Genomic DNA, 11,199 nt, shown 5'->3' with positions numbered 1-11,199 from the left:
AAGTGTTGCTTTTTCTTTCCTAATCCTTACTATTGTCATTTTCCTCTACTTCTTTTGTATGTTTGTCACACTCTTGTGACCTGCTATTTCCGGGGTGCCTTGATAGTTGAAGCAGACATTGTGCTGTTGAAGCTAGAGAGGTGAGCAGAATAAGTCTGATTCCCTGTAAAGACTTCTCTGTTGGGCGGATAGCGGTTCCCACATTCTAGGTAGATTGAAGGAGAAGGGGATCCAAAGAGGAGAGGGGAAACACAGCCATCTGTGCGGACCAGTCCGACGAATCTCCAACAAGACTATGATGGAGACTATAAACAGACAGACCCTGGGGTGGATCCTGAAGAGGGGGGGGGGGAGCAGAGATGGACATATTCCGACTGCAGTGACCCCAACACAGTGGACAAGTAAGACAAGTAAGACTTCTCTGTTGACACCCATCCCTTGGCGCTCATATGACCTTATGCGGTTGACCCTCTACTATAATATAATATTATAATACTTTTACTTTCTCTGTCCTCTTATACCAAGAGGTCGCTACTTAAGAATTACAACGTTCTATCGAATGATGTGCTCAAATGGACACCTACCCTTACAATATAATACTACGAGGACTACAACAAATCACGACCTAAGAACTATAGAGTTCTATCTGACGTGTTTTGCTATTTTGAGTTAATAAGACCATGAGGTCAGAAACCAAAATATGTTCTATGTGCTCTAGCAAAATCATAAGCTTATCCGGAGTCGTTATCAAGATATTCAGAGAATTGCATTCGAGAAAACTTGACGTGATGTGAAACTCAAAATCTTTGGCGCCAACTTTCTCAAAATTAGGTACTGAGCCGATAAAACTTTGTAATTTAAGGTAGCGAGGTGTCCAGAGATGATGCAATCATCAGACGTGGGACAGGTGTGTTGCTGTAAGGATCGTTATGTTGTTCCTTTCCAGAATAAAAACGGTAAGGACAGCCATGCTATACTGTCAGCAATTCAACACACACAGATCTATCCGAATGCCCTGTAACTGCAGCAACCTACCTTGGATTTGCAGTTGTAGTGTCTGGTTTTGCGGTTTGCTTGTTCGTTTGTTCGTTCTTTTGTGAAACATTATATTCTAGAATCTAGGTATCTGAATGAAACTTCTTTTCTTTTGTTTTTTGTAAATGGCAAATTACCCTCAGTATAAGTACCAGTACCGTATTAGCTACCTCAATGCTCTGTGCATTTTTAAAACTTGTACATTGGTTTATATTTTTCAATGAAACTGATTTGTTCCTAAATGGGAAAAGTTGCCACAGTAACTTAGTAAAATCACTGAAGTTTCACGATCTCTTCTTCTTTTATTCACTGAAGGAGAAATAAAACAGATTTGTTCCTTCATTAACTAGTGAAAGAGTATGAGGTGGAATGTGCCACCCCCCCCCCCTGTTTATTATTTCACCCCCACGCACCTCCCCCCCTTTTTAGTAGATCACCCCCCCCCGGAAGACCCCTCCCTTTTTTTATTCTTACCTCCCGCCACCCCCTTTTATTCGATATAGGGGGATCCCAAAAAAACTTTACAACTTGTTTTGTAAATATCTTCCTCCATACTGAAGTTTTGCGTTTCAGATTTGAACATAACGTTTGGAAGCCAAAAGGAATGTGTCTGATCTGTATTTTAGATACGTCCATTGAATGGTTTTGCTCTTTAAAGTGCATTAAAAAACAACCCATTTTCAACCTTGTCGCCATTTTCATAGCATGGCGCACCAGTTCGCATTAGGCCTACCACTAATAGTGGCAACAATCGCGCCATATTGCAAGCTACAGCAGTCTAACAAGTCAACAGAAGTCTGCAGATATTATTTTTCCCAAAATGTATTTGCCTGCTGAGATCATGGCTACGTTTAGTACAGAGCAGAGAGCTTTTTGTATTGACCATTACCTCTCCACAAACTCACCATCCCTGACATTTCTTAAGTTCTGCGCACGCCATGGAGGGAATGCTTAGGTGTCCTCAAGACATTTGGCGTCATGAGTAGAGAAGTTCCGTCAACTTGAATCTATAGTGAATCAGAACTAAAAAAGTTATTTAAAAAATGACTACTTCGGGTCGAACACGCACCATGCGCAGCCCTTTAAATGTCACCAGAGTGCAGATTTCAGTAGCCGAGTCCCATGAGACGTCTGTCCGTAGACGATTTACAGCTGGGACTTTCCTAGACATCAACAGTCTACATTCTCATGGCAGATCTTAACCTATGACTATACCGTGTTCATCTTTGCTTGGCCGAGATGACATGGATCAGAGCATGGCAATGTGTTCATGACTCCTCGATTGTCTTGTAAAGAAGGATCATTTCCTCGATGACATTTGGTTTAGTGCGAAGCCATTTTCACCCGGCGGGATATGTTAGCTCCAAAAATGCTGTCTATTGAGCACCCCACTCTATTGTCTCTAGAAGCCACTTCTAAGTGAACATGTACAGTGTATGTGGCTTTAAAAACTCATGGTTTAGCAGGTCCGTGTGTTAAGGCGCCACTGAACATTTCGAACGACGCGTTAAAAATGTGTCGAGTCTAAAAGAGGGAATATGGAGCACTGCTTCTAGGAATTTCAGAATGCAATCATTAGGTTTTTAGAACTCTGTAAAAGAAATTAAATATTGTTTAAATGTCACAGGGATGGAAAATTAATGTCAAAGAGGATATAAAGAAAAAGGTCAATTAATCTTTTCAATTCTTTCACAAGATTTTTAAACATTGGTGAACTTTGCGTTTTGGGATGCTTTTTTCTTTTAGCCGTTTCTGTTTTCAAAACATGTTTCTTCTCTATGGAGTTTATATCAAACAACATCCTTTTGAATTAATTATGTCTGTTCCAAATTACAGCATTCTAGAACAATTTTTGTGCAAGATATTCAGAAAAAAAGTTGTAAGTGGTTTTTTTTGGATCACCCTGTAAATGAAAAATATTCTCTCTCTCTCTCTCTCTCTCTCTCTCTCTCTCTCTCTCTCTCTCTCTCTCTCTCTCTCTATCTTTTTTTCTCTCTCTCTCTCTATCTTTATCTCTCTCTCTCTCTCTCTCTCTCTGTATATGTATGTGTATGTGTGTGTGTGTGTGTGTATGTGTGTGTGTGTGTGTGTGTGTGTGTGTGTGTGTCTGTTTATCTCTCTCTAACTCTCTCACTCTCTATCTATCTATCTATCTATCTATCTATCTATCTATCTATCTATCTATCTATCTGTCTACATTTTTTATATTTATTTATTTATGTATTTATTTTATCATTTTTTAAAAATTAATTAATTTATTTATTAATTAATTAATGTATTTATTTTTTTATTTATCCGTTTAACCCTGTTCGTAAAACGTAGAGATGAAAATGGGCTATGGAAAAAAATACATTGATTGTGATGTTGGGTCTGGTGTTTTTCTTTCTTAAACGATAAAGTACTTTGACTAGCCAGGAGTTGCACTTTGCTTCGATTGTACAACATAACCATGCACGGATTTATGTCTGGTGTTTTCAGAAGACTACATTTACATGTTGAAAAATCATGAAAACAATGCAATTCACTTTAAGAATCTGCCAGAGATGCGATGCGTTCTTTTACTACTCCAAGGGTAGTTTATTTTCTGACTCCTGAAACATTTAGATAAAAATTGTTATGAAATTCTTCAAGCTTATTACTCCTTGCAACACTGTGAGGATATTGAAGAGGCGGACCTTCGAATTCAACTGCCATCTCGGATTGCACCGTAACAGACGGGAAAAGTCGCTAACTAGAATTACGAAGTCCTTTCAGACATTTTTGGCCATTTTGAGTTTATAGCAGAAACCAAATGATCTATCTGCTCTATCAAAACTGTAAGACTATCCGAAGTCGTTCAATATATTTAAAATAGTTTTGTTTGAAAAAGCTTATATATTGGGAAGTTTAAAATCCTGACGTCAAACTTCTTACAATTAGGTACTGAGCAGATAGACCTTTGTAGGTCTATGATAGTGAAGTGTCTTTCCCAAGGACACAAAGTCGGACCGACCCAAGCTTCGTATCCCTGAACCCCCAATCTCACGATTTCGAATCCATTAGCCCAACCACCATGTGAAAATTACATTTGTTGACGTCGTAGTTATAACTAGTGTACCGTGTATGTCTGCTTGAGGCCATTGTTCGATACTTCGCTACCATAGGATTAAAAAGTTCTCTCTCCTCACTACCTGTGATGTCAAGGGAAATGACTCTTATCTTTACTGTGGGGACAATATAATTAAGGAAGTGGCACGCCCTTAGATGACGTCATGGGTTCCGCGGGAAATAGGCGGAGATCGTCTGAGAGACCCACTTAGAGATTCAGTCGGACTCAGGACCACGACGAGGCAACACTAATCTTGGACGGGGGCCCCCTGACAGACCCGACTCATCGGACCGCCAGCTAACTTTACGTGGTGTCAGAAGTGGCTACTGAACAGCCAACTACTTCAAGAAAACACAAAAATTCAATGAAGTGCTAGAGTTTATCTATTAAGAACAGTGCTCTGTGAGAGTAGAAGTCTAGACTAGTTAGGTTTAGGCAGTTAACTGTTTGAAAACTGGGAGGATTTTAGATCTAGATCTAGATTCTGGAGCTAGAAACTAGAGTTCTGGATAGAAGTAGATTTTCTAGATGTGGTAATAGGCCTGGATTAACTAGAATCTAGATGTTTTGAACTATGAACAGTGTTGAGTTGCAACTGTGACTTGTTTGTTTGTTTGGGTCTGGAGATTCTAGATTTCTAGACTTAGCGTCTTTTATTTGAGTAGATCTATTCTGGATTTCTAATTCCACAACAAGTGAACAGAAATGGCACAACATAACAGGGAAAACCAGCAGAAGCAATACACAGCCAACGTAGGCCTACCCCTTCCATCAAAATTAAACATAACAGATGGCACAAACCTAGCACAAGGGTGGGAAAAGTTTAAGAGAAACTTCGAAAATTATGATCGCCACCAGATTAAACAAGGAAGAAGAAGATTTCCAATGTGCAGTGTTTCTAGCGACGATTGGAGAAGATGCTGTAGACATTTTCGAAGGTTTCCGCTTCGAGGACGAGGCAGATAAGAAAAATCCCCAAAGCGTCATACAAGCTTTTGACGACTTTTGCATAGGAAAGACACATGAAGCCTACGAGTCTTACAAGTTTCACATGAGGAAACAAAAACAAGACGAAACAATAGAGGCCTACATTTGACAACTTCGTCAGCTAGCCAAGTCCTGCAACTTCGGAGACACACAGTTGCAAGACCACTTAATAAGAGATCAGGTGGTGATAGTAGTGAGAGAAGAAGTTTTTGGAAGACATAAATCTCACCCTAACAAGGTGTCTAGATATAGGACGCGCATATGAGTCATCTAGGACACAGTCGCATACAATGAGCCAAAGTACTGGAAACAAAGTTTCAGAAGTAAACAGGTTACAGAAAGGAAAGTTTTACAGGCAAGGTTAAAGTCAAGATCAAGGTCAGGGCCCCAAGCAAAAATTTCAAAGAAAAAACAACATAGATGCAAAATGTCACAGATGTGGAAGAAGTCCACACGATAAACAAGGATGTCCTGCCAAATATGCGGAATGCTACACATGCAAAAAGAGAGGACACTTCTCCACAGCTTGTAGAAACAAAGACTAGAAGTCGGTAAGACAAGTTGAAGAATTTTTCCTGGGAACACTACAGCTGGAAAAAGAGTATGGTGTCAGGGCCGTGCAAAGCAACGATGGCTTGTGGCACGCAGAATCAACTACAATAGGAAAGCCAGTTAAGTATAGAGTGGATACTGGTGCAGAAGTCACGGTGATACCGGACAGATATTTCAAGAAAAACTCTCCTCTAATAAAGAAAACTGAGAGGAAGTTATTTGGAGCAGGACACCAGGAACTACAGGTAAAAGGAGTGGTCAGGGCTACATTGGCTACCAGGAATACACCTTCAGAACAGGATTTGTATGTCGTCACAAACCTGAATGAGCCTTTGTTAGGTAGACCAGCTATAGAAGCTTTGAAACTCTTGGAGAGAGTGAACGAGGTGAAGAAACAAGGTATACCTTCGGAATATCCAGAGTTATTTACGGGGTTAGGAAAGATAAACAAGCCCTACAAGATCACACTGGATCAAGAAGCAAAACCGTTTTCTGTTGCGGTTCCTCGTCGACTACACCTGCCACTGAATGAAAAGATGAAAGAAGAGCTTGAGAAGATGGTGGAGCAAGAAGTTATTGAGCCAGTCTCTGAGCCAACAGACTGGTGTGCCCCCATTGTTGCCATTCCCAAGCCAAATGGAAAAAATCAGGTTATGTGTAGACTTCACCAAGTTGAATGAAAGTGGGCAAAGAGAAAATTTTCCTATACCTACAACAGATCAGCTGCTAGCTCAACTCGCGGGATGTTAATATTTCAGTAAGCTAGACTGCAATAGTGGATTTTTTTCAAATACCACTAGAGAAAGAGTCACAAAAGTTAACAACTTTTATAACGCTATACGGGAGGTACTGCTTCAAGAGACTGCTTTTCGGAATCAGCTCAGGACCAGAGGTCTTTCAAATGGAAATGACCCAAATCTTGTCGGGCATTCCTAAAGTGGTGGACGACATTGACGATGTCTTCATCGGAGGAAAGGACAAGGAAGATCACGACGGCAGACTCCACATGGTACTTCAAAGAATGAAGCAAGCAGGAGTCACCCTAAACGAAAATTGTGTTTTTTGCGTCAAATCCATCAAATTCCTCAGACACATTATATCCAAAGAAGGCATACAAATAGACCCAGAAAAGGTCACAAAGTTCCCGAGACCAGAAAAGATGGCCGATGTCCAAAGTTTCCTAGGCATGTTGAATCACATAGGAAAGTTTGCACCCGGTCTGGCAGAAAGGACAAAGCCGTTGAGAGATTTACTAAGAAAAGAAACAATATGGACCTGGGATGATCCACAGGAACAAGCATTTCAGACATTAAAGAAACAGATGAGTACAGCACCTTTACTCATTCACTACAGTCCTCAAAAGCCAACAAAGATATCAGCTGATGCATCAGCCTAGGGCATGGGTGGTGTACTGATGCAAAAAGAAGGCACAGATTGGAAACCAGTCTATTATGTGTCAAGGTCCCTTACAAATACAGAGCGAAGATATGCACAAGTTGAAAAGGAAGCCTTAGCAGTTACTTGATGCTGCGAGAGATTTGCAGACTTTTTGGTTTGATTGACAAAATTCCTGATTAAAACAGATCACAAACCACTGCTTCAACTGATGAAAACAAAGCATCTGGATGAATTGACCCCTCGCATTCAGAGATTTAGGATGAGAATGATGAGGTTTTCCTACAACATCGTCCATGTACCAGGAAATAATTTAGTAACAGCCGATGCATTGTCAAGAGCTCCGGTGGGAGTGCCAAGTAAAGAAGATCATCAAATGGAAGAAGAGTGTGAGCTACACGTCAGATCTGTCCTGGAAGGATTCCCAGCAAGTGACAAGAAATTGCAAGAAATTAGAGAGCAGCAAGATGCAGACGAAATCTGTAAGAAATTAAAAGAATACTGTCAGTCCTCATGGCCAGCGACAACCACAGTCGATCCAGTTATGAAGCCATATTGGACGTCGAGAGACGAGCTGACTGTGGAACAAGGTTTGCTACTATACCAGTGCCGAATTGTTATTCCCACAATATTAAGACAAGATATTTGAAACGTCTTCATGAAGGACACCAGGGAATAGTCAAGTGCAGAGCACTGGCTCTAAGCAGTGTATGGTGGCCTGGACTGTCACAGCAAATCGAAACGTTGGTTACAAACTGTCTAGACTGTGAAAAAGAAAGAAAGGTCAGCCCAGAACCATTGAAGCTGACAGTCACTCCAGACTACCCTTGGCAAAGGGTGGGTATGGATCTTTTTGTGTGGAAAGGTCACACATATCTCCTAATAGTAGACTATTACTCGAGGTGGATTGAGATAGCTCATCTACAAGAGCCTACTGCTTCAAATGTCGTAGAACATTGCAAGTCAATTTTCGCTAGATATGGAGTTCATGAAATCGTCGTCTCAGACAATGGATTCCAGTTCGTTGCACACGAGTTTCAAAAGTTCTCACAGTACTATGGTTTAACGCACCTGCGAAGCAGCCCTCTACATCTTCAGAGTAATGGAGAAGCTGAAAGAGCCGTTAAAAATATCAAAATGTTACTGAGTAAGTCTGATGATCCTTACTTGGCTCTCATGAACTACCGCTCCACTCTTTTACAGCAAGGACAGAGCCCAGCAGAACTTCTAATGGGTAGGAATGTCAGGACAAGAGAGCCCATTTTCCCAGAAAAATTGGTCCCAAAGGGGGGAGAAAGGCAGGTGTTCAGGAAGATTGACGCAGCTTTCAGGCAGAGGCAGAAACAGGATTACGATCGAAGACATTGCGCCAAGCCCATGTCAGACTTGTCAAAGGGACAGCCAGTTTGGGTTAAAGCCCCAAGGGATGCCAAAGCTACGGTTGTAGACAGATCGAGACACAGATCATACCTCTTGAAAACGGAAAACGGCTTGAAAGTTTGTAATCGTCACCAGATCCGGCTGAGGACGGAAGGCGACAACAGTAACCATCTCGTGATCCCAGAGAGTCTTCTCTGTTGCCTCACCATCAGCCAGAATTACCAACAGAGTCACTAGAGTCAGACACAACCCTTCATGATACGTCCACTACGTTTGACTACATAACGAAGTCGGGACGCCATGTCAGGCCTCCGCAGAGACTCGACTTGTAGGCGTGAGGGGGATGTGATGTCAAGGGACATGACTCTTATCTTTACTTTGGGGACAAGATAATTAAGGGAGTGGCATGCCCTTGGATGACGTCAAGGGTTCCGCGGGAAATAGGCAGATATCGTCTGAGAGACTCACTGAGATGTTCAATCGGATTCAGGACCACGACGAGGCAACACTTATCTTGGACGGGGGCCCCCTGACAGACCCGACTTATCGGACCGCCAGGTAACTTTCCAACTACCAAGTTTTGAGAAGTATGATGTAAAAAAACGTCTGAGTTTCACAACGTGTCAAGCTTTTTCGAATGAAATACTTTGAATATCTAAATAACTACGTAGAATAATCTTATACATTTTGATAAAGCAGAAAGATTTTTTTTCTTACCTCATGGTCTTAATAACTCAAAACGGTCAAAAATGCCAGATAAAACTTTATAATTCTAAAGTAGAACATTGAATATTGCAAGGGTAAAATAAATGTGTATTTGAGCCCATCATCCGGTACTTACTTAATCTTCTAAAAATATCCGAATATCCGGGGTTCCCACTCCCAGTGGGACCCATGCGAGTCGCCGTGACTCCATGCGATAAAGACACTATCTTTAAACTATCAGTATGCGGAAGACTATCTATCTTTGAACAAAACAAGTTCAAATTTTAATCTGGGCGGGGGTGCGGGAGGGGGGTTGGGTTCAGCAAGCATCACACACTTCGCTTTAAGTCAGCTCTTATGTAAATCTATTTTCATAAAATAAGATACCAAAATGGGAAGAAAATAATCATCTGGGCATTTTGCTGGGTGGTTTTTACCTATTTTTGTTTTGATCGTGGTGAGAGAACATCGCTACGCTCCAACTGAGCTGATTGCACCCGTCACAAGATGATCTCAAGATGATCTTAAGGCAATCTTTAGACCAAAATTCGGACTGCTCACTTACAAATCTCCACAAACCGTGAGATTACTTGAATTCAGAACGAGCCTGAAAATTATCTGTCGGATCGCAGATTGGGGTACTCGACGCTAAAAATAAAAGGTGCCAAAGACAAATTTTTTCAAATCTGACTTCAGAATCTTCATCGGCGTCACATTTTAGTGTTTAGTAGGATTTGATACAAAACACGGCTATCATACGTTTGATATAGTAATGTTAATAAATTATTCTTTGCGTGAGCCAGCCAGCTAGAGAGAGACATATACTGAATTCAAACAGAGATACAGTATAAGTGTTAGTAGAAAATAAAATCTACAGACTATTGCAACCCCCCCCGGGGCAGTGCCACTGACTGAAGTGTCTTTAGGCCATTCCCAAAGAGGGGACATATTATCTCGTTCAAGGATAGTAGAATTGTAAATGGGCTGACTCATGTTACGCTCATTACTGTGCCTGATCTACAACAAGGAACTGCTGCTTTTTCTTTCCTGATCCTTACTATTGTCCTTTTCCTCTACTTCTTTTGTATGCTTGTCACTCCCTTGTGACCTGCTATTTTGGGGTGCCTTGATAGTCGAAGCAAACCTTGTGCTGTCGAAGCTAGAGAGGTGAGCAGTCGAAGTCTGATTCCCTGTAAAGACTTCTCTGTTGACACCCAGGCTTTGGCGCTCGTATGACCTTATGCAGTTGCGAGCGCCGCAAAACCCTCTACTATAAAAACAGACTATTGCAATCGAATTCTAAGAGATCGCGCATATGACAATTTAGTTGAATGTGTGCAAAGTTCTGTCAAAAAACGTTTGTCAGAATAGCATAATTTAAAAAAATGAATCGCGTTCAGAAAGGAGTGTTTTAAAGTTGAATGCGCAAAAACGTTTCTGGTGCTGGAACTCGAGACATTTACACACCAAGACTATGGTATTATGAAAAGCTTTTGTTCCTCAAAGACCAGGATAGGAGTCTTCGTCCATACGCAAATAATTTTTATAATCCGCAGAGTGCAATGTCAATTCCTTCAAAAGGTGTGAATTCCTCCCGCCGAAGAAGCCATTGTTTGCACCATAATGCTTTTTTTCGCCTTTTTGTCTTTAGAGAAATATTCAAAACCATACGGTTCGAGCCCATCTCGGTTCGATGTTGTTTCCTTGGGAAAGGCGCTTTACATGAACTTCCCACTTGGCTCAGTCCTATCGGAGTGGGACGTTAAACTAGGAGGTCCTGCCCCTTAATTAACCTAATAGTGTTGATAGGGGCGTTAAATCCATACCATTTCACCATTTTTTTAAAAACAACTATACCGGCTGCAGCAACTTCACTTTGGGTGGGAGCCATTTTGATAATGTGCTGGCCTGTGTAGTGTGTGGGCACAAATAAATGAGATCGCTCACGGATCCGATCGTGAGACCATCTTGAGACCGCCTTTAGATCGTCTCGGGACCATCTCGAGATCATTTTGAGGCTGTCTCGGGATCGAGAACTGCGTAGTGAGTGGGGAGGG

The 11,199-nt window shown here is 41.4% G+C and overlaps 1 protein-coding gene across 1 annotated transcript; it reads left to right on the top strand.

Moving 5' to 3' along the window:
- Nucleotides 1–8,194: 8,194 nt before the first annotated feature.
- LOC106012652 lies at nt 8,195–8,674 on the top strand. Its single transcript, XM_013086224.1, has one exon. It carries the CDS (start codon nt 8,195–8,197, stop codon nt 8,672–8,674), a length of 480 nt encoding a protein of 159 aa, XP_012941678.1.
- The last annotated feature ends 2,525 nt before the right edge of the window (nt 8,675–11,199 follow it).

This window comes from Aplysia californica, unplaced genomic scaffold (assembly GCF_000002075.1).
Source record: "Aplysia californica isolate F4 #8 unplaced genomic scaffold, AplCal3.0 scaffold00445, whole genome shotgun sequence".
NCBI lineage: Eukaryota > Metazoa > Mollusca > Gastropoda > Aplysiida > Aplysiidae > Aplysia > Aplysia californica.
The sequence above is the reverse complement of the archived record's forward strand: the minus strand, read 5'-3'. Positions and strand labels throughout refer to the sequence as shown.

Coding starts and splice junctions, on each gene's coding strand:
- LOC106012652 (XM_013086224.1), top strand. CDS start 8,195: ATGTTACTGAGTAAGTCTGATGATCCTTACTTGGCTCTCATGAACTAC.